This window comes from Daucus carota, chromosome 3 (assembly GCF_001625215.2).
Source record: "Daucus carota subsp. sativus chromosome 3, DH1 v3.0, whole genome shotgun sequence".
Taxonomy (NCBI): Eukaryota; Viridiplantae; Streptophyta; class Magnoliopsida; order Apiales; family Apiaceae; genus Daucus; species Daucus carota.
The window spans coordinates 7,742,566-7,770,036 of NC_030383.2; the positions used below are offsets into that span (position 1 = coordinate 7,742,566).

The window sequence follows — 27,471 nt, forward strand, 5'->3', positions numbered from 1 at the left end:
AGAGGGGTGTATTGGATTGGGATTTTAAAGCATTTTTTTGCATTCATGAAATCCGAGAGTATTCGATTGGGATTGTTTGAAATCAATTAAAATCTTGAGATATTCAATTGGGATTTTAAATAATGCTACAAAATCTGGTGGTATTCGATTGGAATTTTAAATTATGCTTTAAAATCTGATGGTATTCAATTGGGATTGTTTAAAATCCATTAAAATCTGATGGTATTCAAATGCTGATGGATTTTTTTGGATTTCATAAAATGATGGATTTTGTGGCATTGTTCAGTGTATTTTAAGTTTTTTGAAATCCCACCAAAATTAATGGGATTTTGAAGTATTGTACTTAAATCCCATAAACTCTACGACATTTTATCAAGAATCCGAACAAAATCAAAATCACGTACAATCCATTAAAATTCATAGATTAAAAACAATCCATTAAAATCCCGTTCGAATACACCCTCCTAAGTTTTGAAGTGTTATACAAATAAAAAAATAGTTATGAGATTATTTATGTAATTAAATAAAATTAGTGAAAAAAATATTTATAAAAAAACTGGAACATACTAGAGGTAGATTTTTACTTGTTCTATAAATATTTTTTCACTATATATAATCAGCTGTTATACAACTTTTCAATTGTTACTCATGGTCTGAAAATGCAGAGATGTTGTAAAAATCTGGCTTTTTCTCTCATCACGAGGCGGCGATTTTGTTCAAAAACTGATGAAAAGATAGTAGCTTCGGTGCTTTTCGAGCGATTGCCTGTTATAATTCCCAAGATCGATCCAGTTGTTTATGCATTTCAGGAGTTCTCGTAATTTTCTATCTTTAATTCCTATTCTATTTAGTTACTTGTGTTTTTTGGAAGTTTTTTCTCGATTGATTGATTGTGACGTGTTGTTTTAGTTTAATTTGTTAAAATGGAATGCGCAATGCATATGTTAATGCTGTAAAAGTGAAATGTGATGTGTTGGTTGTGTTTTGTATGTGTAACTGTGTCAAATTTCGATTATATTTTTCTGAATGGTCTTTCGATTGATGTTCTGTATGTTTAGTTTTTGAGCTATTTTTATGAGAATCTGAAAAAAGATGCAGCTTTACTTCTATAATTGAATTTTTGATTTAGTTACAGTTGAGGGTTTAGGTTTGTTAAGTGACCAATTCTCTTAAAACCTCAAGGTGTTCGAAAGCCCATTTATGGGTCAAGAGTCCGCAAGTCTAGGCTCTAATACCATGTTAAGTGACCAATTCTCCTAAAATCTCAAGATGTTGAGCAAGTCCAATAGGTGTGCTAAATCAAGTCTTAAATTCAAAAATAGGGAATATGGGATAAAATTGCACTCCAACACTATGCTAGTGATGTGCTAAATCACTAGCACAAGCCTCCTCTTCCCTATTTTTAGAATATGCTAGCCACTTCTAAACTATTTTCATCATTAAAATATTCATTTCCCTCTCTCCTCCACATCATTTCCCTTTTCACAACATCCCAAAGTGTTTAAATTTAATATTATTATAATAATAGGGAATGGATATAGGGAGTACTATTGGAGCTCATGTGCTAAATCTTGTGCTAAATCACTAAGACATATTATTTTATAATATTTTTAGGGAACCTCTTAGCATAGTGTTGGACTTGCTCTTAGGAGGAGGGCTTACAAGGATCATATTCTTACAAGGTTATATATTGTAATTTTGAAAAAAAATTATATTTTTGAAAGTTAATGAAACAAATTACAAAACTGGCATTCATCTAGGGTTTAAGAATTTAAGCTAGTTTTCTTCGAGACAAACCTGATATCGCCAAGCACAACGGTGAGAGTGTGTTTCAAGATCATAGTATATATCTTTTTCTTGATCTGGGCTCTCCTTGGTGAAGAATCTTGTTTTCTGCATTTCAGAGCACTAGCCTTCATTTTCATGTCAGTAAGAATAAGAATCTGGTCAATCAAAACAGAGCTCAAACAGAGGGAAAAGCATAGTATGCAAGCTTTGAGGAGTGTTGAGTAATGTCAAGTCCCAATAAAGATGAAGGACGTGTAATTGGGTATTTGTAAGGGCCTGAGTCTTCCGCAGCAAGTTAATAAACTTGATCATCAAGTTTTATACAGTCAAGTAGGGTAATGAAAGTTACTTTACAGTTTATACAACTCAGATGTCTAAAACAGATGCATCATTACATTCAGGCCATGAAGTTTAAAACTTAAATTCCTCCAATTTAAACCCCTAAAATATTCTTTTTCGAGTCATTCCATTTAGTCGATGTCGAATACCTCATCCTTCGTGATGCAACCCTTATCTTGAGAGCATTGCCACAAGTCACCAGACAAAACATTGTTAAAAAACGTGTGCAAGACAATTCCATCGCAACATGCTAACATTTGTAGCATACTGTGAAATATGCAAAGAGGACTAACATTGAAATTTGCAAAGTGGACTAACATTTTAAAGCTGTGACATCTCCTGTTTTAATATTGAAATACTGAATTTCAGCATGAGTGGATTCTCCATTTAGTGCATTTGAATGTGATATTTGTTTGTGGTTTGTTTGTGCTAAGATTCCGATGGAGGCAGCAATTCCGCAGGGCATATCCGGATTCGTTTTTGAAAAAGACCGAAAATAGGTAAAGCTGTTGTTCATGTTGATTAATTATTTCAAAATATTGATATTGGTTGTACTAATTATCTAATATGTTTTGCTCTGGGATCAGGTTATGTTGCTCTTTGGATTTTTTGGTTATGTATAATGTTGATAAGATATTTAGACCAGTGTTGATATTTATTGGTTCTAAATTGACATTAGTGTTTAACAGTATTTAGAAAAAATCAAAATTAATTAATAAAGAAAGTTTAGGCCAAATTAATATGTTATAATTTAAATAATGCAAAGAGTATGTTCTGTTACCAGAAGATGAATTCACAACAAAAGACTAAGTTTATACTGCAAAGACTAGTAATTTAACAAGTAGTTCTCAATTGAAATCCCTCACTTCATTCTCTCGAGGGGGATGCAAAACAGTCTTTTTATGACATGTGCATATAAATTAATATGCTATATTTTAACTAAAGCAAAGAGTTTGTTCTTTTCCCTGAAGATGAAATCACGCCAAAAACAAAGTTTATACTGCAAAAACTAATAATGCAACAGGTAGTTCATTCTGAATTGACATTCCTCACTTCGTTCTCATGAGGGGGATACAAAACAGTCTGTTTTTTGACATGTGCAAATAAATGAAAATGTTATAATTTAACTAACATAAAGTGTTTGTTCTGTTCCCAGAAGATGAATCCACACCAAAAGACGGTTTATACTGCAAAAACTAATAATTTAACAAGTAGTAGTTCGTTCTTAATTGACATCCCTCACTTGTTCTCTTGAAGGGGATAGAAAACAGTCTGTTTCTGGACATGCGCAATTGCGCATATAAAAACCCGGCACTTCTCTTTTATCCATAAGATATATATAAATTGTAATATAAAATATATTGTAAGTGTGTGCTTACTTCTGCTACGCACTTATGAGTATTGTAGAGTAAGGTTTATATGTTAGGAAGTTATAGAGTACAGGGGCTTGTGGTCAAACAACTTAAACCCTGTTATGTATATTGGGGTTTTTTATTTGTCGTTCAAGACTGGGCGCACCTGATGAGCCTAAAGTTCATTGGCTAATATAAATACCAATTCTGGTTCAGTTTTTGAGTTATATTGCAAAATAATTGTCATCCTCTCCTGATCCTTGCCATTGTTCTTCCCTAAAAACAGCATGAGTAGTTTTGCCGCAGCCGGCAGGTGGTTTTTTTTTTTTTTTTTTTTTGTAAGGGCCGGCAGTTGGTTGTTAATTAGCTTAAATTTCTTTATTCAAACTTTCAGTTTGTGAATGACATTTATGCTATTTTATGTATTCCAGAAAGCTTATATTAAGTGATAAGCCTTTTGGCATTTCTTACCAGTGTTTAAAAAATTATGGTTGCTTTTGTTTTTGTTGCCTCTATCCTTGTATCAGAAAAACAGAAAGACCTGGAGTGTTAAAGTATGTACTGAATTATGTACCTTCTGTTCCAAATTAATTATCCTAGACTCCAACATGCAGCTCAAGAATTTGACAGCTCATCATCATGTCAATAGTCCTATGATATTCTTCATTTCATGTATGTAATTATGTAGTGTCAAACTCAAAGGAGGCGATGCTAGGACTGAATCATTTCTTTGATTGTCTGTAGTAAATTTAAAATATAGCCATAATTAAATAAGAAACATATTAATATATTGACCCTTCAACGGCGAGCCTTGAGTTTGCTGGTTTAGCTTTTCTTGTTCTTAGTATACTTTGTATAGCTTTAAAGCGCAAGTGTGCCTCCTGAAGGACAGGGGCATGTTGGGTTCATACTTCAAAGGTTAAGGGCCTGGGTATGCATTCAGCCTGATAAGTTTTTACCCAAAGGTTAAGAGCCTGGGAATGCATTTAACCTATTACATAGTTGTAAAGTTTAATTAGTAGTTGACGGATTAAAATGTACACAAGCTAGATATGAAAACATTGAATACAAGATTTCATCATCATTGTCAGTATCCTGGAAACGGCTCCTATAGCAGAATAACCACTAGTATGCCTTCTTTTTGTGCCGATCGTTACTGTCTTTCCTCTCGCATTCTGCTAGAGAATACCTTGATGACTCAAATAAATAAGACAAAGAGTTACTAATAGCTGTAGTCTTCTCAGAAAACTACCTTTTTTCGTAGTTTAACATTTATAATTGTTGCATGCCCAATTTAAGACGTGGTTTTGTTTTATATTATGTCTGTCTATGACTAATTGTAACATCGTTCATTGCTACCATACCAGGGGACAAGGTGATCACAATATTGATTATGTACCTGCTCCTCGAGTCACTGAAGCTGACAAAACAAATGATAAAAAGTAAGCTGAAATCTGTCTACATGGCTTATTATATCTGCTTTTCCCATACTGGTGATAATATTTTACCACTTGGGTTTGTAGTAGACTAGTAATATATGTTATAACATAGCAGGTTTACTAACTAACGAGAACATTCTCTCTGTTTACAGAACTAGTGGCTTCATCACATCAAATTCTAAAAAATGTGGTGTCATCTATGTAAAAATTGGATTCTAAAGCTTAATGTTAATTACTGAAGGTTTTGTATTCATTACTTTCCTGAAGCCGGTGTCTTCTTTTTTATTTGAACTGAATATATTGTGTCATCCATATATATATATATATATATATATATATATATATATATATATGTCTTAATTTTATGTTGTGTACAAGGTAGTCTTTCAGAATTATATGTTATAATTAATTTCAGACTGTCATATGAGTCTTTGGGATCAATATTAACTATTAGGTGTAATTAGAGTATGAACTAGGTTTAAGTGCCTTAGTATTTTAATTGTCTTCTCGGCTGGGTGAGGGTATTACTTGCTGGTCATTCTTGTACCACCATTTTAAGCATGATTGAAAAAAAAAACAGAGAGAAAAGATTTGAGTTCTCAGTTAGAAAATTCCTGCTCTGTCATTCTTATATCCAGTTGTATACATGTTTCACTCTATACAAGATGCGCGGAGCACAATTCAACAATTACAGATAATAAATTTTGCACCCCCTCCTCCGAATATGGGAGAAGGTTATAATGCATACTATAATGATAATAAGATGCGTAGAGACAAAGGCTGAGAGATTTTTAGGGTGACCTGGAATACATGTGAGTGGTTTGATAGCCGCAACTTATTGGTGGGTAGAATATTTTATTTGTGTAGGAGTAACATATTGAGTTGAAATAATTTCAGCAAAGAAATCAAGACGTCAAATTTGTTTTAAAGGCACATAATGTGATATCATATTTGAGCCTCTACTAGATTACCTTATGGTATTATGACAGTTTTTGTTACTCGTATAGCATGTCCTTTGGTGGCAGTTAGTGTTGTAAATTGAAAAAGTAATGCCTTGCCTCTAATCGCATATCATTTGCTTTTTTTTTTTTCCTTATCAAGATCACTGCAAAGAGCTCTTGACAGAAGGCTCTATCTTTTAATATATGGCCCCACATATGGGGCTGCTGAAGATGAGGCTGTTTGGCATTTTCCTGAGAAAATATATGAATCTGAAGGGACATTGCGCAAGGTGATTTTCTTTCTGTTGGTAAAGTTACTTATTGGCTCTCTTCTTTTAGTAATTGTTTATTCGAATCTTCCAGTGTGCAGAGTCTGCACTAAAGTCTGTTATCGGTGACCTTTCCAACACATACTTTGTTGGAAATGCTCCAATGGGACACATGATTATGCCACCCAAGGAGAATGCCAAGGAACTTTGTACTTTGAAGGTAAACCTGGAAGAAGCTAATTGGTAGATATAGCATATGGCTTATTCCTTTACTCAATTCCACAGAAGAGCTCCAGTTTGACTAATGATTGTTATTTGTCTCTAAACTAGGTTTGAATAATAATTAATTGAATGAAATAGAATAATTGTTTTTGTGATTAGTAATGCTTTTAATAAACTACACATTTTTAATAAATTAAATATATGTTTGGAGTCGAATGATTATGTGGAAGGATAGGAATTTTATTGTACACGTAGCCCTCTTCATACTATATTTGTAGCTCCCCCATTCACAACAGCTTTCATTGTCTGATTGACCAAATTGTGCTGTGCTTTCCTTATCACCCTGTGCCGAAGTTATTACTGAAATTTGCAAATGCTTGTTTGTGGCTATTTTTCAGCGCTTCATCTTCAAATCTCAAGTTGTTGCAACCAACAAGTACGATATTAAGAAGGGTAAGGATTTTGTGTGGGTGACGAAAGCTGAACTTTTAGAGTACTTCCCAGAGCAAGCTGCATATTTGGACAAGATGATTATTTGTTTGGTATAAATCTGTACTTGTCGTTGTAGTGCTATCTTTTTGACGACCATAATGTATAGCTAAGTATCTGCTCGTGCCTGAAGCAGAAAGCTTGTTTTATGGTAGTCAATCAAAAGGATTTTGGTTACTGACATAGATAATAATTGAAGTGGTCTTTCAATTGAAGTAGCAGTGTAGCTTTGTGCATGTACTCGTGTCTAATGGAATTGGAGAAGTTGATGCTATATGTACTCTGGTTTTCAGACTTGTAGTGTGTGCAGAAGTACTAGTCCAGGGGCTTAGTAAAACTGAAACCTCTCCAAGTCGAGGGGCTTAGTTAGATTGGTTTGAAGCCAATGGATGTTCTTCTTGGCATTTTTCAAGTAGTTGTAGAAGTTTCTTGGCAAATTTGGTTTAAGAGTCATAACTCATAATTGATATCATGGCAGTAATGAAGCATTTTAGTCATTACTGATCAGTTCCTGAGTTGGTTGCTTAATGAACTGACGGTATGCCTCTGCATAAGCCTGACCCTGGAGGCTTCCTCTCATCCTTCCAGAGGGCCTCTGTCCCTCTGACGGAAATTCCACCAAGCCGCCTTGATGAGATACTTGGTTCTTTTCTCTATGCATATTCTGTTTCTGCTCACCTTCTGGTCTCGGCTGTTTAGTGCAGGTTGTCTATTATGGGCAGTAAGTGAGGCTTGAAGCTCACCATCTTTTTGAGAATGCACCTGCTGAACACGAACAGCTTCACAAATATTGTTACTAGAGTTGTTCGGTATACTACCGTATCTGGACAAGATATATCTTCAACTATAGAGATATATCTACAACTATATTCTATATACGTTTCGTGTATACAGAGTTTTATGGTAATCTTGAAAATATCATTGATGATCATTGATTAAAAATATTTGGGTTTTTTCATAAATATCAAGTCCAAAATATTTTTTACAAAAATACTACATCTATTTCAGATATTTTGTAAAAATATCAAAATTTTGAAAATAATTATAAAATAATGTAGGCAATCAGTTGCAATCTAATTATATTTTTGCAAATATTTTTTAAAAAGTTAGTATTTTTACATATGTCTCTAAAAGATAGCAGAATTGTAAAAAAAACTTAAAAAAAAGGTACTTTTAATAAACTTCCTGAAATATTTAGGTCTAAGAACTTATGTAAGATGCATGTTTAATAAAAATCTGAAACTAAATAAAACCATTTTTTAACTATAAAATAGGTCTAAGAACTTATAACATACATGCCTAATAAAAATAGAATAGTACTTATACATAATGACATGATAAGTGATATGGTGGGTTTTAATTTAATTGGAGGGGGCCATCCAATTAAAATTCATCACATGTCATTATGTACATATTTTTGTGCACAATTATGTGCACCAAATATTTTCCATAAAAATATTAAACTAAATAAAATCCTATTTTAATTATAAAATACATGTTATTTTAACATAAATTCATTTTTTAAATAAAATTAAATATATATGATTAAACCATATTTAAGTATTATTTATTGAAATATATCTTCTAATACCTATTTTTAGTTAGCTTTTTGACGAGTTTAACAACTAAGAACTACAAAACAATAAACATGATAAATAAATAAAATTATTAACATACTTAACAAAAATATATTGTTATTAATCAAATATCAATTATTACATAAATTTATTTAATTAAAACCGTACATTATCTTTTTGGCAAAAATTGATGATTTAATTTTAATGAAATTAAATATTAAAGTATATATAACAAAATTATATATATTATAAATTATATTTTACACTAAAAAATAAAGGGTTTGTCTAGTGTGTGCCCATGAGCACATGCTAAGCATTAAATTTTATAAGTATGAGACATTTTATAAGCTGATTTTTAATTTTCAGAGCAAACAAAACTTGAAAAGACAAAACTGCCCTGTGCATATACAATAGCAAAAGGAAAAAAAAAAGGGTTTGTCTAGTGTGTGGGCACATGCTTAGCACTAAAATCCATAAATTTGGAGGGTTTTGATTGGTGTGATTGTTGTAAATACAGGGGGTCCACCATTATTAGAGAGGGTAAGCCAATCAAAACTCTCCAAATTCATGGATTTTAGTGCTTAGTATGTGCCCATGAGCACACACTAGAAAAACCGAAAAAACAATATGGAGGGGTAATTTTGTCTTTTCAACTCTGGAAATTAAAAAACATCTATGGAAATAACATGTCCCTTTGATTGGTGTGGTTGTTGCATTTGAGGGGGGTCCACTATTATAAAGAAATAAGAACCAATAAAAATGAGTCAAATTTTTAATTTTTAGTACTTAGCATGCACATCCTAGAAAAACCGAAAAATAGAAAAAAGTTTAGACCATTTTTGGAAGTTTGTATCTTTCGTTAATAACTAAAATCTCCTGCAAAACCCTAGCTGCTCATGAGTATTCAGTCCTCAGTGTTAAGATTTGTTGAATACGATGACTTCCGAGTACGCTTCCAACGCCGAGATGCTGACTGAAGATCTCATCACCGATATTCTTGTCAGACTTCCGGTGAAGTCATTACTCCGTTGCAAATCAGTCTCCAAGCCCTGGTTTTCTCTTATTTCCAGCCCTAATTTCACTAAGTATCAATTGAAGCACACTCTCTCCAAACCAGGAGCTGATCGAACCCTCATCCTCAAAATAGATGATGATTTTATCTCTCTGCTCAGTCTCAATCCTCCTCAACTCAATGCTCCGTTCGCCTTTCCTTACACTATAGGTCATTTCAGGATTGTTGGCTCATGTAACGGTATTGTTTGCGTCTCTGCTCCCCGTACATTCTGCTACTTTCCTTGGTATAGGAGAACTCATGATATCTATCTTTGGAATCCTGCTACTAGACAGTCCAAACTTATTCCCCCGAATATCCGGGACGATATTCCGTCGAGGGCTGTAGGGTTTGGTTTTGATTCTGTACATAATGATTATAAGGTAATGAGAGTTGCTTCCTCGTTTGCTGAGCCTTTTTCAGCTGAGGTGTATTCTGCCAATGCTGATGTTTGGCGCAAGTTAGATCCCATGCGGTCTGATTACCCGGAGTATGGTGATTTTGATGTCTGTGTGAATGGATTTTTGTGTTGCCAGGGGTTTTATGGTATGATGGCTTTGGATTTGAGCACAGAGGTGATTGCTTCTGGTATTCGGTTACCTCATGGATCTGATAAATATTCTTGCATAACAGATTTTAATGATTCCATTGCCATCATTACCTATAACAAGGATGAGTTGAATCCTGTAATCAAATTGAGGACGTTGGATGATGAGGCCTGCCTTCGTGGTGATGGAGTTGAGGCATGCTGGACTCTAAGGCTCAGTATTCATGTAGATTTGGCGGGGAGTAGTCTATCGCGTGTTTATGGCTGCTTCAGTACCGGTGATTTCATGTTAGGCACCGAGGATACTCAGGATAGCGTCCTTCTGTATAACTCTCACAACAAAGAGGCCACAAATGTCCCCTGTTCAATTTATTTTGGTCGGCGAATTATCAAGTATCACGAGAGCTTGGTTTCAGTTAATGATCCAAATTAACAAGTCGACTAGAAACCAGCGGTGATTCTAGTTTTTTTGCTGGTATTTTATTTTCTAGAAAATATCACTATTGCTGTATTATCTATATCTGTTTTATTTTGGTTGTTCGCTTCCTTTATCTGAGACCATTTATGCAGAGGATGGCAAGTGATGGGCTGAAAGAAGTTGTTTATTTTCCGAGGAGTTATAATGAATGTTTTATTTTATAACATAATACTGCCTGTGAGAAGAATTTTCATAGTGTTAGATTCTTTGAATTAGGATCGATAATTAACTCAGCATCACAACCTTCATAAACAACGTTGATGGTTGTCTTGGAAGATTGAGAAATATATTATTCTGACTTTTTATTTTAAACTGTATTGGGAATTCCTTACAGTGTAATGCTTTTCACAAATTCGAAATTTTGTGATATCTGGAGCATAGCATTTACAAAAACCTTAGATTAAATATATTCAATCCTAAAAGGTATCAACCATTTCTATCCAACGGGGCTTTCCTGCCCCCCCTAAAACCTCAGAATGTTAGAAAAAGGAAGCCCCAGGATTTCATATTTGGCATTAGACTTTAGTGTCCAGACTTGTACACAAGAATATTGAATAATCAAGAAAAAAGGTGCACACAGGTTCTTACCTGGAATGATGGATTGTAGCGATCAAGTTTTTAGTTTTTAGACAAATATATGCTTCTCTTTTATATGGTGACGAGCAATATAGAAGGATGTTGGTCAAAAGGTTTTATAGTGTAGCGCCATATTTTGTGAGGGATGTGTTCTCCAATTATCAAAAGTTCAGGTAATAATAAAGTGCAATTGATTTGAATCACAAGTATGCGATTTTAAAATTATCTTTAAATTTTAATTGATTGTATCTCTAGCATTTATAATATTTATTTTTGTATATCTGTATCTTTTGTGTTTGCTTATTTGTAATACTAGCATTTTCTTCTTATTTACTAACGTTCCCCTTTTGTGGTTTTCTTGACGTACCAAGAAAGGTGACAAAGATAAAAGATTAAATGTGTAATCCATGTGTAAAAACTAGAATAATACTATTTCTGGTTGCCTGATTTACTAATTTTTGGAAAGTATTTCTAGTTGGCTGATTACACATGCATTCTCATAACTTTTATATCCCTAAGTCTTTTCCCTAACAAATATAACATTGCCTATTATCAAATGAAAATAGTAAAGAGAAAAATAGAGAAGGTTTTTCCTTCCCTGCCTTGTTTTTGTTCAACTTTGTTTTGTCAGTAAATGTTAAAATCAATAGCATTTCAATTCCAGTCCTCAGTCTGATCCAATAAGGGTAAGATTATTGTCTAAACCTTTTTCATCCATTATGCATATCGATTATGTTCACAAAACCCACACTAACACACACATATGATGCATATATCTGCACAAATTCCATATTCTTCGTATCTTATTCCATGATTTGTGATTATCCCTAGATTCTGCACCTGTGTATTGATGATTTCTGTTAGAAATTCAGATTGATATTCTCTCATTATATTTAAGAAAAAAATGCATAGGGTATGCATTTTTTTGCACAAAACCTGCAAGCTTTGGCATATATTTTTAGGCTAGGTATGTTCTCATGCGGATCTAAGTGAAGTGCCAAGTTATTGTAATTTATGTGAAATTTTGGTGTAGATGAAATATTTTGATTCATGCCATTTAACAAATGTTATAAACTTTTAACCCTTAGGTAACGACTGGGATTCGTTTACAAGGAACAGCTGCCCATACTTAAATGGGACATTGCTTGTGCAAGGTGATCTGCGATTTTGCTAAGAATTACATTGTTCTTTTGATGGATTTGCTTAAAAATAAAAGATGTATATCTAGGCTTAAACAAAATTTTCTTTTCGTTTACCAGTTTACGAGGGAAATTAATATCGGAAACAATGTGTTTTCTTTTTGTATTATATCTTAATTTTGTAGCATACTGTGATATTTTGCCTCATTGTTTAGCTTTTAACTAACTGTTGAGTGAATGTTGAAACAGAAGTTAATGAGCAAGTTCCTTTCTTCTTCTTTTTCACTCAGTACAGTCTTCAAAAAAAGATAATGATTGTGACGATGATCACTTTTCCAAGGAAACTCTCAAAGCTAGTAAGGTGTCGCTAATAACTGATATCAACCAGTGGGAAGAAAAGCTATCAGAAGCAGACAAAGCTGGCAAGATTGTGAGTTGTTCCTCCAGTGTTTCTTATTACATCATATAAGTATATGTTGATACTGTGTCTTCAGATGATGGTAGAGATCGAATGTGAGGAATGAACATTCACTTGTGAATTGCAATAGATAATGTTTGTTTTAGTTTGTTGAATGATTTGATTGAGGTGGTATAAATTTACTAAAAGAGCCAAGATTGTATTCCAGTCCGACACAACTTTGAAATTTCGGATGGAAATTTCGTAAGATAGTTTTAATTGAGGTCTCCCTTGGGATGCTTATTCCACTGAGATAACTTCTATTAAGGAGAAAATATTAAGATATATGCATTTTCAATTAAGCTTGTCCAACTCCCCATTTATTGTTTTGTTCTTGCTCTGTATTCAACAGGTTTTGGTAAACTTTAGCGCATCATGGTGTGGTCCGTGTGGTAATGTATTACCACTTTTTTGTAGTCTTGCGAAAAAATACACATCTATGATGTTCCTGGTAGTGGACGTGGATGAGTTATATGTGAGTGTTGCTTTGAACTCCTCTTTTACATGTAATGGAATTATTCCATTAGTAGCGTATATGCACATTAAATTTTCCTATCAGTACAATGTCTGGAAAAGTTATTATATTTTATGCTGCATAACAGGAATTTAGCACTTCATGGGATATCAAAGCGACTCCAACATTTTTCTTCCTCAAACATGGGCGCGAAGTAGATAAACTTGTGGGAGCCAACAAGGAAGAGCTCCAGAGGAGGACAGAGATCATGGCTAAGCCTCTGTTTCCATAGTTTTTTTCTCCAGATATTGTGAAACTGAAAATTATGCCAACAATTCTTTTTGACATGCTTGTTTTCTTAGCTTGAAAACACTTGGTATGTAGTAATGCATTAGGAGTCGAGAGTACTGGTTGTCTTCAGATTCAAGGGAAGGAGAAAAGCAATGTTCAAATATTTTCTAGTGCTCAGTCCTAGAATTATGACTAATGAAGATTAGTGACTGTCAATATCTTATTAGGTGATAGGTTGTTAAGTTGACTAACCACTGACTTCCTATACCCGAGATTTGATATTCTAGTCCACCCGACCATTTTCTTAAATCCAATCTGCCGCTCTGGGAAGACTAATGGTTGTGTGTAGTTGTTTTTGGTCTTTTTTAGGCGTATCTCTGAGTTTCTTTCAGTCGGGCTAGAAATTTACAATGCAGAGAACAGAAGCAAAAGGAGAATGCAAGTATAGATACTCCAGTAATAGTATGCGGTGAGTAATATTAATCAGTTCAGAAAGATGAGAAGCAATATTACAATTATTAATTATACTCCAAATACAAGCATTATATCCATACATCATGCCTTGTATAAATAGATCATAGCTTATACTATTCCCTTCTGGACCTGAGCCATTATATGTTCAAGACATCATAAATAGGAGTGCAGCCATAGAAAAGATGGCTAGTTTGCTCACAGAGAACCTTTTAGCACTTGAAGGCTCTGTCCAGACATGTCCGGAAAAACCTGCTTTATCTGACATGATTCCGACTGTAAATTTTCTGGAAACGGTATATTCCAAATAATTTAAGATACGATGTCATAAATATGATTTAGTAGCTGGAACTTACCCCGATTACATCCATTTGCAATGGTCACATTGATAGTATGGACAGTGCTCTTATCAGCAAACTTGTAATCGCGCTTTACCAGAGAAACACACAGAAGCACTGCCTTGGTGTGTTCTGCACATCCTGAGTTGCAGTATTCATCAGTGTCAGCTTGTGTTACATTTACCCATCCAGTTCCACTCAACTGATACTTTTCCGGGCACCAAGTTGATGTCTGTCAGATGAATCATAACAAAGAAAACACGGTTCATTAGTAACATAAACTTGTGTATTAGCCAAGTCACTCGACGAAGGTACTTACGTTTAGCATGCATTCATAAGCACTTCTCCACTGCTCAAAGGGTGTCAAGTTAATATTACTTGTGGGATCTCCTACTTGCTTGATAATTCCATCATCTGCAAATCACTGACAGCTGCTTAATCATCTTATTCATACACAACGAGATGAAATTATGAAAGAAAGAGATCTACCTGCAGCACATATGTTGCAGGACATAAGGAGATTGATCACCAGGAAACAACAAACGAACCAAGTTGCAGCTCCAGTTCTCCCTGAGCTGTCCATTTCCTTGCTGAATATGTTTTCACCTGATCAACCTTTCTGGGAAAATTTGAATATAAAAGATGAATGCAAGTGAAGAAACCAATGGAATATAATGTGTGTGGATGGGAACATCTATGAGAAACTTAGGACTTGTACAAATACTAGTATTATATAGTAATGTCCAAGGTATATCCATGAAACATTCACAAAGTTTGGTCCTTGTTGAACAGAGGATTTTTGACATTTTGTCGATTACCAGGAGATATTACATATTTGTAACTCACATCCTTGGGTAAAGTAAGTACCGGAGAGATATCAGCTAGATACATCCATTGGTTACGGTCGATGGCCTCGTCGAAATGACAGTGATTATTGTCGAGGTAAATTCAAATATTTTATGAACCAAATTATCTGGTAGACGATGAACTTAATCGTATTGACCAAGATTTTAATGAATAATAATAATCTACAAACTTTAATCTATCTGTTAATTAATTAATTAGTGAGCGTATACAACTCACCGGGACGAAAGGAAGGGAGTACAACTTAAAAGTAAAATCAAGGGAGAAGAAAAAAGAATGACATAAAGATTAGCGAGGACGCATGAGTGACATGACATCTTTTTATTCGCAGTTATTTTGAACTAGTTTAACATTATTATTTTCATCACCGTATAAGGTTATGCACTCCAAAATTTTTTACCAAATACTTTTAGCAAATGACTTGGGATACAAGTGAAAAATTTTAATTGGTTGATTGATATACACACATTATTATTAGAGTAAATACATCCAATCAGTCTTTGACACATCATTTGAGAAAAGAATTTGAAATTATTTTTTGGGTACCTAGCATTTAATTTTATCAAAATAATGCAATTATTTTATCATTTTAACTTTTGTCAAAATTAATACAATTTAGAATAATATATACGCACAAAAAAGTTTAAATATTATAGGGTTGATATTCGTTTGTGGGAGGAATGAAAAAAGTTGGAGGGGAGGAATATTTATTGACACCTTAACTGAGGAAATAAAAAGAAAGAGTCATGTGGTCGAAGATATTACACATGGCAAGTGACAGCTGGAACATTGACTTGCTCAGTCTCCACGTGTTTGACTAAGTGGCTCCAGGTTGCATAACAAGCTGATGTAATATTTATATTTTAATATAGATAGTACATCGCATTTGAAATTTTGATATCAATATGGTATATAGATAATTTTGATAAAGAAATTTAAGTAAAAACTTTCAATTCAAAAAATGGAAGTAAAAAAAGAAGTTAAATTCCAATATTATTTGAACGAAGTCCATGCATTTGTTAACTGATTTACTATCAATATATAAAATTAAAGTATAACCAAAAAAATGATAAAAAAATTTTAAACAATTAATCGAAAATTTCGGATAAATCATGATCTTTACAACGTTGAAATGTGAAAGTATTAAATTTTGGTGGCAAGCCTTGTCTATATAAACACGTAGACAAAATGACATGCGCATGACGAAACACGAGTAGAGAGTTGAGGGTCCAGTTTAAAAGGGGGAGCGAAAAAGTCTACGCGCGTTCTCATCTCTTAAATTTCATACCCTTTTCTTCGTCTCTGGGTCGGTCTCACAGTCATCTTCCACCACACTTACCTCCCGTCTTTCTCATTTGCAGTTCACATATGTATATATATATTTCACTTTCTTCTTCTTCTCTTCTGGCCAACTTTATATATTTTATTTCGTTTTCTTTCCTGCAACAACAACATCATCTCTCTCATTCTTCATTCAGGTGCGTTTTATTTTTAGCTGCTCCTACTTTTTCTCGACTTGTTGTTTACATTTCCTACTTAGTTGTAATTGTACATCTAGGGTTTAATGTGGCTCTGCTTTGAAAATGTTATCGGTGATTGATGGAAAATGATAAGGGAGAGTTGAATGTCGATGGGTCCTCGGTTTCTTGTTTCTTGTTGTAATAAATGAACAAGAACGAGTAATGTCATAATTGGATGTGCACACTTCACAAATTTGACTTTTGATTGTCAAATGCTCCGTGTATTCGGTGTCAATGTAGATAATTGTTGGAGAAGCTAAGTTTTGGAGAGCTCGTGTGATCAATTTTATATCTCTGCGTCAGGTCAATAGAGGGTCAAATTAATGAAATCCAATCAACAAAACATACACATACAATAAGATCCCGATGAGTCCTGTAAGAAAAATAGAAAATTGATCACTTAACATGATATCAGAGTTTAGGTTTGCGGGAGATCGGAGTTAAGCCCTTCCCTTGTGGTTTTAAGACCTCGATATGATACTGAAAACATGGAAAAAGATAACGATACACATTTTAGAGTTGAAATGGGCTATTATATGCTTATTTCTCTATATGAAACAGAGTATGATTCTAACAGTTCTGAGGTGCGTCGTTCGAGTACAGATTTAATTTAAAGATTTTCTTTTATTCTTTGATAATTTTGTGGAAGACTATATATCCTGTAGGCATCCAATGCTCAATGCTGTGTTGTTCCTGCTGCAATTCAGTGATGCTATCATATATTAAGTTGAGATTTGTATGAAGGCTTGCATGCTTAAGTACGTTTTCATCGAACTTTGCAGAGTACAGGGATAACTTTTGCAAGCTAATCACAACCGAAAGTGGCGGGACATGACCAGTCAGATGGACTCTAAAGTTCGGTTCGTAAGGTGTCCAAATTGTCGTCAGGTTCTTCCTGAATATGGGGATGTTCTGATTTATGAGTGCGGAGGATGTGGCACAATTCTGCAAGGTAATAGAATATCTCTGACACATGACAATTTTTAGCATTTTACTGCAATGAGTGGCTTGTTTTTACCGATCTTAATTTCTTATTGCATGATTTCAGCTAAGAATCAGAAAACAGATACCGGTGACACAGGATCAATTGTACATGAAGCAGATCCTACGCAGAAAAATGGCCTGAACTATTTGATGAGTCCTTCTACAGACGAATCTGATTTGGAAAAAATTCTTGAAAGGTGTGGTAATGGTATTAGTTGCAGAAAGGAGGAAAATGGTGATCCTAACCAGTCTCATGAATGTCATATCTCAGAGGTCATTTCTTTTCATGAGAATACAGAGTCGTCTCCAGAAACGAGTGGACATGCAGGAGCGGAGCAAGATGAATTTCCTTTGGTCAGATATGGCACAAATTGCTGTAATGAAGTAGGGGATGATGATACTGAGCTCCCTGGAGAGGCAAGTGCCACCAATAACATGTTGTCATCACCAGATCTCAATCGCCACGAGGACAAGTCAGTGGTACAGGAGCTTGGTAATTTGTCACCAACAAAAAAGGATGAAAATCTGCACTCGTCAAAGAATATCAGTTGTGGAAGTCAAAAGTATTCTCAAAATTGCTTGAAAGAGTTGCCTACAAGCACAGGTTTTTCCGGGGATCTTTCTTCGTGTTATGAATCTTGTGAAGATGGAGATCTTTCATCGCTATCAGGAACTGATAAAGAACTGGATGAAAATCTGAGAAGTCATTCGAGAAGTCTAGCTGCAGTATCTTTTCTCCTGGAAAATCCAGAAGACCAAAAAGCAAAGAGTTCCCCAGTTGCAAGTGAATCATTTCCTTTAACAGAACAGAGGAAACAACCTCAAGTTGAAACTTCTCTGGTCTTTCAGCGTTTAAGCTCCACTGATACCTTGAATAACGTTCCCCAAGTTGCTTCCAGAACTAAACTTGGTGTTACTCTTAGATCCTCAACTGCGAAACTCTACTATGATCATGGTGTTAGTACATCTTGCGAGGAAACTGAAAATAAAACTTCCATTCAAAATCTTCGTCCATCTAGAAGAAACTTCAGGGATGCTGAATCCAGGAGTGCCAACGGAATGCCTAAAAGGGATGAATTGCCACCTCGTCCAATAAATTCGTCAGCAACTTTATTGGCTAAGAAACATAATACCACAAAAGGAAGCAAGGGGAGTCAAAATGAACCTCAAGAATCCACTGAACGTAGTCGTCGAGTTAGCAGTAAGATGACAACTGAGACAGGTGAGTACTGGTCTAGACCTCCGATCTATTCAAAGGCCTCCCAAGTTCTCAGAAATGGCAACTTTACAAGTTATGAGCCAAAAGGTTTACCTGCAAGAAGCATTGACCCTGAATCAAAAACGCGACTGTTGAGAATGGTCTATGAACTGCAAGATCAACTCAAGAGAGTTCATAGCCCAGAAGGGATGCCACATAGTAGAATTTCTAGCAGAGCTGCAAAGAAAGAACAATTGCCCGCATACAATGGGGAAATATATCCTGAACTGAGGTATGCCTTCAACACGCGACATCTAGATCAAATTAGAACTTCTTTTCGACAAGGTAAAGCACCACGGATGGCATTTTCAGGGGATGCCATACACTTTAGACATGAAGTTGACTGCTCCTGTCTGCGTTGTTACCGTCAAAAGTGGCACTACTCAGCACAGCTGCCTCGACATGCCTATTATGATGAAGGGAATACTGTGATCTATTCCAGAGGACCCAGAGACAGTGGTCACAGTCCCCACCATTCTGCCCCTTCAAGTCCTTATCAGTACAAGTCTTCCGAGTTCTCATGGAGCCATGATACAATGTTAGATGGTATACGTCAAAACAATGAGGTAAAGAAGAAGCAGCAGTCCGCCAAGCAACACTTCCGACCAATAGCTGGTGGAGCTCCTATCATCGGGTGCTACTGTTGCAAGGAAATACTTCAGCTGCCAGCAGATTTCCTCCTCTTTAAAAGAAAATGTCATCGGCTGAGATGCAGTGCCTGTGAAGTGGTCTTGAAATTTTCATTAGTAAAACGGATTCATATCATTGAATATAATCCTGAACCCAGAACACCTCCACCCAGTGAAGCTGGTGGGCATACTGAGACGACTAATTTGGCTTCAGCATCTGGTGCAACTGATCATCAACGCGTTGATCCAGTGTCATCTTGTGATGGCTATGGCCAATCTTCTCACAGGAGTTCCACAGAGATGGAACATTCCTTCCTGGCTCCTCCATCTGAGACCTTGAGTGGCATATATCTCCGCCAGAAAATGTCAGCTGATAATCCTTTCGAGACCAAGAAAGATGGGAAGAAACCTATGGAGCAAGACTCCACAAACATTTACAACAGTAGGAAAACCTTTGAGCTTGGAGAACCTTCATCCAAGGTTTATAAACCAGAGAATATGATCTCAGAAATCGAAGAAGTGCCACCAGAAGATGGTTCTCTTCTTCATCAGCTCATGGGGTATTCATCTCCAGGACGTATCATATAAGAGTTTTCAACCAGACATCTGATAAAAAAATATGTGCACTAACCGCCAACATGTTCCTGGGAAGTAGTGGAGTAAAGTCTAAAGGATTAAAGGCTAGACAAATATTATATACTGGAGGTTTATACATAATGTTACAATATGTATATTATTATATAGATGATCCTTAGAGTTAAAGTCATATACCATTTGTTCATTCACCAGCATTGTTGATTATATGAAATTAGGAGTTCAAATCTTATCATGCAAGATAGTATTTACTGTTGAGTAGATATTCAGAAAAAAATAAATTTTACTATCCAGTGGGCACTGGCATGCAAAGATTGGATTGTATCACTTCTTTCATCATGTTAAGAATATGCTTCTTCTGCAGGCATCAGTGTTTAAAAACTCAAACCAAGAAGCACCCATTAGCCAACATAGTAGATAAAAACGTAGATATTTGAATATTAGAAAAATTACAATAATATGAATTTCTGTCGATTTGGCTGATAATACAGCACTAGGGATACAAGTTCACAGTTTGAGTCCGATCCATTAAATATAACATACCATTACGGTAGCTACTTTCCTCTTATAAATTGGGGCATCTACCGAAATCCTATGTTTCAACCCAGAAAGTTCAATACAAACCATATAGAGGGCCTAAGCCAAGAAGCTAGTTAACCTAATTCAGCTAGAAAACATGAATTCGAGCCTTCCTTGCATGTGAATCCATCCGATTTACTCAAGACTGTCATAACTTCTGCTCCAGCCATAACACTTCAAGTTTCTGCAGAATCTATGGCTTCTAAGGAGTTGCATCCGAATCCGAATCCGAGTCTGCGTCAGACTGCAACTCTGCAGGTCTAGTTCTGTTCATGTTAGCTTCTAATGGGGGGAGCCCATCATCACTCGAGTCCATCTCATTGTCTTCCTGCAACAAATCACAAGTACTTGGTACTTTAACAGGTACCTCTGGGCTTGCTGACCTGAAGGTCTCCGGCCTGCACCAATCAGAAGCACAAGCACAAAGAATAAATCATCAATAACAAAAGTATATAGACAAAGCTGAGCGAATGGAGAGCTCAACACAATTAAAGCTTTAGAATTAAGTTTAATAATGGGACACATGTGATCAAAAAAGGGCTCATTATTTCATAAACAGAATACAGTTGTTTATCTGACAAGTTTAAGAATAATGGTAACTTTTTAAATACATTTCCCAGAGTTTATGTATTGGTCCCTTGAGATAGTACTCAGTCCTAAATTTCTAAGGTTTCATGCAAAACTGGCGAAGATATAACAAACTACCTTCATTTTAAAAAATACTGTATATAAAATGCATATAACAGAACCTCAATTATCCAGCTCTTCAATTTACCTTCGTATTGTGTATCACTGTCACACAAACAAAGTGTGAGTGTGAGTCTGAATCCAATCCCTCATTCCTTCCCACCGATACTGGCCACTGCATTCCTAGCAACCCAGTCCAAAATGAAATCATGGCCAGGGGTATATTTTGAAGGAAAGCAAGGAAGAGTACCAACTCTAGGGAAGATAGGTTTACATCAAAACTGCTGCGATTCTTCAGAGAATTTGAAGAAAGATAGTCAGACTAATGGAGAGTTCCACGAATTTGATGGAGCTCTGAGGCAGGCTACAAACACATAGCTTCCCCGAAATGTAATTAAATTAGAGTCAGTGTCAGACAAAGAAAGTGTTCCTCTAATATGATTGTCTATCTGAGGCAGATGGGTCTTGAGCAAAAATTAATGATGATTTCCCCTAGGTCAATCAAAATAGAGCAAGGCAAAGAAAGATTTCACCATTTTAGATCAAAATTGGATGGTAGGTTTAGCCTATAGACAAGAAATGCAACCCCCCCCCCCCCCCCCCCCACACACACACACTCCTGTACTGGTAGGAAAATAGGGGAAAAAAAAAAAAAATCCTTCACAGATAACTTATTCTGATACTTTAGGGAGCTCTGCTGAAATTTACTTATTCTGATTATATACGACTTCAAACCAGATAAAGATACAAGATAAAATTTCAATAACGAACCATTCAGGAGATTTTTTAAGTGCACGAACTTGTTCATGATAAAGAACTTGAGAAACTATACAGCCCACTTTCCTGCCAGACTCTACAGCCTCCTCTCTCCCACTTTCATCCACCACAACAAAATTACCTTCACAATTACACAAAACTCAGTAAAGCACTTTCACACTTATTAATCGGAGAATATAATTTTCCACAGCCTTCAAATTAAAGACCGGTTACCTGTCTTAATCCACATGCTCTTCTGAAATTTAGCCGGAAATAGTGCCAGTGAAGTGCTTCCTTTTGCATCCAATACCTTTTATCATTTACAAATACAAAACAGTTATATTGTAAATCAGACATCAATTGAATAGCAATTACAATGATAGTTATTCTACCTCAATGAGATTGGAACCTCTAAGGGACAGGACTTGCATAATTGTTTGGCCCGGAAGAAGAGTAACTGTATCCTTACCTTCACTTGCCCTTTTCAAATTCTTTCTTCCTCCCTTCATTTCGTGCAGCTTGTGATTTCAAATTAAGATTATCTGGTGCAGGCCCTAGAAACTGTTAGTAATTTTAAGTGTATAACCTGTGATTTACACTTAAAATACAGTCGTACAAACTAATGACTAATCCTATAAACTAACATCCCAGACCTTTGAACCATAACTTACTCGTTAACAATCACACAAATATCATTCAAATATCAGTAATTAAAATCTCATATTCTTATCCGACCAATCATCTATGGACCGGTTAGAAATCAACTTCGACAAGATCCAGATAATTGACTTGCTAGCGAAACCCTCAAGTGAGTATTTTATAATTGTTCGAAGGGTGCTCAAGAATCAAATTATACCAGCATTGCATAAAAAGTCAATTACTGTTGAGTGTTCAACAATTGCATACTCTCAGAGGACTCTTATCAAGCATATGAAATACAAACGCAAAACAATCAAAATTTATTTGTTACCCGTATCAAGATTTAACAAGAAAAACAAAATCAATTAAGGGGAACCTTTGATTTATAAATTCATAACTGGAAAAGAATACATCAAAAATATAAGTGGAAAACAGCAGACGAAGCGCATTACCTGAGTACTTGAAGAGCTCAGCTAGGGCAAGAAGAGCGCTGGGCTAAAAATAGGTTTCGCTCGGTCTATGACTTGTCAATTAACGTGAACTATGTATTAATAATTTAATATGAGTTTAAAATTTTTTATTTATTAATAATTTATGAGTTATCAATAATATAATTATTTATTAATAACTTATATTTTATTAATAGATTTTAAAAAATATTATTTTAAAAATGAACATATAAAAGAATACGTAGCACTGTACTCATGATGTGTGCGCATGCAATTAAACAAATACTGTTATTGATTAAGATAAATATTGATGCTTCTTGGGGCCTTCAAGCAGGAACTGTGGGTATTGAAAGTGTAGTGCGTGATGAAGCTGATAACTTTCTTTGAGCTTGTGTAGCACAACACATGAAACCATGCAGCCAAGAGACGCTGAGGCATTGAGTTTAAAAAGAAGCTTTATCCTGGGTTAAGCAATGGAGGCGAGATAAGTGTATTTTCGAAACTGATTCAAAACTACTGGTTGATACGCTTAATGAAATCCGAAGAAGACCTTATTTTGACACGATTGTGTCTGATTGTTTGGAGTTAATTAAGCACTTTGATGATGTGCTTTTCGCTTTAACATATCGATCTGCAAATAATGTCGCCTATATGTTAGCTCGGGTGGCGTATTCTCTCTTTTTTTTTTTTTTTAAAATGAGAATAAATCTCAACGAATATGAGTCGGCAATTCACCGCGATAATTCTTTTTCATTCAAGAAAGCTTATTATCTAACCGTCGGACATGCAAGATGACCGGGAAAATTTAGACAATAAAACTTTAATGTCCGAAAAGATAACCGGTCTTCTTCCGAGAATCCTGAAAATAAAACAAAAGAAACAAGAAGAATATAAGTCGATATATGCAACAAATTATATATGTCCAATAAATAATTATTACTATTAAAAAACCATGTATATTGCAAGAGCTGATCAAAATATTCCCACAATCATGATTACTCATAATTGAGACATTTAAACTCTCAATTAAGGCACAATTAATAGAATATTAATGTCCTTAATTAAGATACAATTAAAGCCCTCAATTGAGGCACAATTAACGCCTTCAATTGGGAGCCACAATTTACGCTTTTAATTAAAAAGCACAATTAACGCCCTTAATTAAGGCTCAGTTAACGCCTTCTTTTCTAAAACCGGATCCCATACTGATCCCAGAACCGCTGTCCCAACTGAAAAAATCTAAACAACAAAATCAAAACCTAGAGGGGCAATGAAATCTAAGCGAGAGAACATAACATAACACATAAATCCCGGTACAAAATTTACTGTAATAAATTGAACAGAGGCCTGTGAAGCTTATCTTGAAAACATGATGCGTTATCGTACTGTTGTTGTCTTCCTCCCCTTCTTTTTCATGCCCATCTCTTTCTTCTGTCAACTCTCTTGCGGCGGACGGTGAGGAGGCAGCGGCCAGAAGGGTCCATGAGGACGAGTTCAGATCGGTGGCTAGCGTTGGTGGCGTAAGTGTCGACGCGGAAAACGAGGTGGCCGGAGCAATCATAGACGGTCAAGCCATCGCCGGGGAAGAACAGACACGTTTTACGGATAGTGAGCTGGGTTTCCTTCTCGTAGATAAAGCTTCCGTCGACTATAACTTCACTTCTCTTCATGGATTTTTGTTACTTTGGTCTTGTACTTGGTTGCCGCATTGCCTGAGACTTGACTCATATACTTTCTAAAACTGCTAAGAGTTTTGATATATTGTGACATGAGTATTTCTTAGCAGAGGACATTTCAAGATTTTGTTGAACAAGAGAATGCATTATGCATTATGTCTTCAGGAGTGGATAACCACTGCTCCTGATTTTATTGATTGTATTGTTGCTGCCGAGATGATTTAAGTAATGCAAGTACGAGTATTTCAAAAAAAAAAACAAATACTGTTATTACATTAGTCAGGGAATGTGTCAGAGGTATTAAAAAAATCAATTAAGCTGTTAGGTCCAGATACGATTGTAGAAGGGGGGGGTTGAATACAATCGTCACAAAATAATCGCGGCGGAATAATCTGATTGGAGTTTAACTTGTTAATCAGATTTAAATTAATTAATATAACAATTTTTAAGTCGTTATATAATTAATATGGTTCGTTTTAAAGTCCACTAGTTCGTAGAATAAATTTGACAGGAAGTATTCTAACTTAGCGGATTAAAACAACCGAGTGATCAAAGCACAGAAAACTGTGGATTAAACAATAGCAAGTTTAGCACAACTTGAAAGCTTTTACAATGCAATGAACAAGAACAAATGAAGTGGTGAAGCCATATATATAGGCAAACCCTTGAACTAATATGACAAAGCTAGGCATGACAACTCTTTGGAAGCTCTATGACAATTACACAAGTGCTATGACAAAAGGTATGACAATTAGAAGCATTGTCATGGCACAAGTGAGAAGGTATGACAATCTAAGGGAAGGTATGACAATCAGAATGACAAACCAAGGGAAGGTATGACAATTACAAGCATTGTCATGCTCTCTTAGAATAGGTATGACATCCGTATGACAAACGGTATGACAATCAGTGGGAAGGTATGACAATCGAAACTTGGAGGCTAAGGCTTCAAGTGGTATGACAAACGGTATGACAAACCAAGGCATTGTCATACCTTGTGACTTCGGTATGACAATGACCAATTGTCATGCCTAAGTCATTCGGTATGACAAACCAAAGGTTTGTCATGCCTCCTGACTAAGGCAGGTGACAAAGTGCGGTATGACAACCAATTAGATTGTCATACCGTGCTCAAAAACCATATAACAATTGATTTTCTTTATATAATTAATTCAATCATTATCCACTTAATTATATTAATTATATAAATTCATAAATTAAATTAATTCGAGTGTGAATTAATTTAATAAATAAATTACATAACTTATATAATTATTTTGAGATGTGAATTAATTAAAAGAATAATTATATTGAGCACTTCTTCATCAACAGGTCTTCTGACTTCCTTTTAAAAGATCTGATTCTTTGTCTTGATTGAACGACCACCTATTGTTGATGCAGAATATTTAATCTGAGTAGCTGACACACAAATGTACTGTCTGGTTCATCTGTATCTAGCTGAATCAAATATTCTTTATCAATTAAACATTTGAGAAGTGGCTTGTTCATCGAGTCTTTGTCTTCGTAGTTCTTCTTCATAAGTAGAAATAGTTTGGAATCTTATGAATAAATAAAGTATTAAAACTTTATACCTTCTGGACTTCTGGACGTGCTACAAAATATTATTTGTACACTGAGGCTTGAACATATTAATGAACTTCTTTCAGTGGTGTGCAGCAGCATCCTGAAATTCTTCAGACATATGATTTTAATAAATCACTTGACGTTCTTCGTACGGATTCCTTCAATAGTGCTTGCTAATTTACTTTCTTTATTATCAGAGTTGAGTTGATACTCTTAAATACAAATAGGCTAAACATATGCCTTTCATAAGCATTTCGGGTAAAAACTCGTTTTTAACAAGATTTGAACTTATGGCAGGATGTTAATCGAGTTGGATCAGGTCGGGTTTCATGAAATTCATATCCAATCCGTTATATTTTGGATCGGATCGTGTTCAAGTTTAGATATTAAAATGTAAATCCAAATCCAATCCGTCGGGTTCGGATCGGATTTCAAATTTTGGATAAATAAAAGTCAATATCTAAATCTAAATCCAAAAAATCGGGTTCGGTATGTTTAAAAATTTAGATTTTGGATCGTGTATTCGTCGGATTGGATTACTGTACGTTAGTACGTACGTACATGTAATTACCTTTAGATGGTTAAGTTTAAACTATGGTGATGGCGATTTTTTTGTAACTTGATATGATAAGTTTAGAATTTAAAATATTAGTTTGGATGATTTTGATGATTTTAATTTATTAATAATTTATGAGATATTGAAGATATAATAATAATAATAATAATAATAATAATAATAATAATAATGATGATAATAAAATTAATTTATGAATAAATTCTAGCTTATGAATAACTTTTATCTAAAAAAAGTTTAACAAAATTAAGATACCAAAAAAATACCTCAAACTAAACTGTGTCTTCGTGTCCTTAATTTTTAACTTTAAACTCACTTGTAAATGATTCAGTGATTTAAAATCCGGGATTTTAAATACAAACATGCTCATAGCACATTTTAATGTGAAATTCAGAATTTGGCACCGTTGGCAGAGATACTGACAGGATATTAAGCATGCGATGGATAATTTGGACCATTC

General features: G+C 34.9%; 6 protein-coding genes across 7 annotated transcripts; 4 read left to right on the top strand and 2 right to left on the bottom strand.

Annotated features, from left to right (window-relative positions):
* The first annotated feature begins 618 nt into the window (after positions 1 to 618).
* Positions 619 to 7,251, top strand: LOC108211206 (large ribosomal subunit protein mL46). Its single transcript, XM_017382740.2, has 6 exons — positions 619 to 817; positions 2,562 to 2,627; positions 4,847 to 4,921; positions 6,020 to 6,149; positions 6,223 to 6,348; positions 6,749 to 7,251. Exons 1-6 carry the CDS (start codon positions 660 to 662, stop codon positions 6,896 to 6,898), a joined length of 705 nt encoding a protein of 234 aa, XP_017238229.1. The 5' UTR covers positions 619 to 659; the 3' UTR covers positions 6,899 to 7,251.
* A 1,993-nt stretch (positions 7,252 to 9,244) lies between these two features.
* On the top strand, positions 9,245 to 10,532 carry LOC135151760 (putative F-box/kelch-repeat protein At1g12870). The gene has a single exon (XM_064090950.1). It carries the CDS (start codon positions 9,353 to 9,355, stop codon positions 10,445 to 10,447), a length of 1,095 nt encoding a protein of 364 aa, XP_063947020.1. The 5' UTR covers positions 9,245 to 9,352; the 3' UTR covers positions 10,448 to 10,532.
* Positions 10,533 to 10,757: 225 nt separating this feature from the next.
* LOC135151761 (thioredoxin H-type-like) lies at positions 10,758 to 13,619 on the top strand. The gene is made up of 4 exons (XM_064090951.1): positions 10,758 to 12,222; positions 12,503 to 12,637; positions 13,017 to 13,139; positions 13,267 to 13,619. Exons 1-4 carry the CDS (start codon positions 12,202 to 12,204, stop codon positions 13,408 to 13,410), a joined length of 423 nt encoding a protein of 140 aa, XP_063947021.1. The 5' UTR covers positions 10,758 to 12,201; the 3' UTR covers positions 13,411 to 13,619.
* Positions 13,620 to 13,858: 239 nt separating this feature from the next.
* On the bottom strand, positions 13,859 to 14,867 carry LOC108213947 (uncharacterized). The gene is made up of 4 exons (XM_017385727.2): positions 14,708 to 14,867; positions 14,538 to 14,632; positions 14,237 to 14,450; positions 13,859 to 14,141 (listed from the first exon to the last, which is right to left on the bottom strand). The coding sequence occupies exons 1-4, from the start codon at positions 14,799 to 14,801 to the stop codon at positions 14,029 to 14,031; spliced, it is 516 nt and encodes a 171-aa protein (XP_017241216.1). The 5' UTR covers positions 14,802 to 14,867; the 3' UTR covers positions 13,859 to 14,028.
* A 1,484-nt stretch (positions 14,868 to 16,351) lies between these two features.
* Positions 16,352 to 20,300, top strand: LOC108211650 (protein ENHANCED DISEASE RESISTANCE 4). Its single transcript, XM_017383305.2, has 3 exons — positions 16,352 to 16,560; positions 17,385 to 17,554; positions 17,651 to 20,300. Exons 2-3 carry the CDS (start codon positions 17,434 to 17,436, stop codon positions 20,059 to 20,061), a joined length of 2,532 nt encoding a protein of 843 aa, XP_017238794.1. The 5' UTR covers positions 16,352 to 16,560; positions 17,385 to 17,433; the 3' UTR covers positions 20,062 to 20,300.
* Positions 20,301 to 20,481: 181 nt separating this feature from the next.
* On the bottom strand, positions 20,482 to 23,341 carry LOC108210548 (uncharacterized). Of its 2 annotated transcripts, XM_017381878.2 has the most exons (5): positions 23,181 to 23,341; positions 22,482 to 22,631; positions 22,324 to 22,399; positions 22,105 to 22,231; positions 20,482 to 21,044 (listed from the first exon to the last, which is right to left on the bottom strand). In XM_017381878.2, exons 2-5 carry the CDS (start codon positions 22,596 to 22,598, stop codon positions 20,849 to 20,851), a joined length of 516 nt encoding a protein of 171 aa, XP_017237367.1. In that variant the 5' UTR covers positions 22,599 to 22,631; positions 23,181 to 23,341; the 3' UTR covers positions 20,482 to 20,848. The 2 variants fall into 2 exon arrangements, with proteins under 2 accessions (XP_017237367.1, XP_063946538.1); XM_064090468.1 differs by lacking the exon at positions 23,181 to 23,341 and having other exon boundaries at positions 22,482 to 22,650.
* Between the last annotated feature and the right edge of the window lie 4,130 nt (positions 23,342 to 27,471).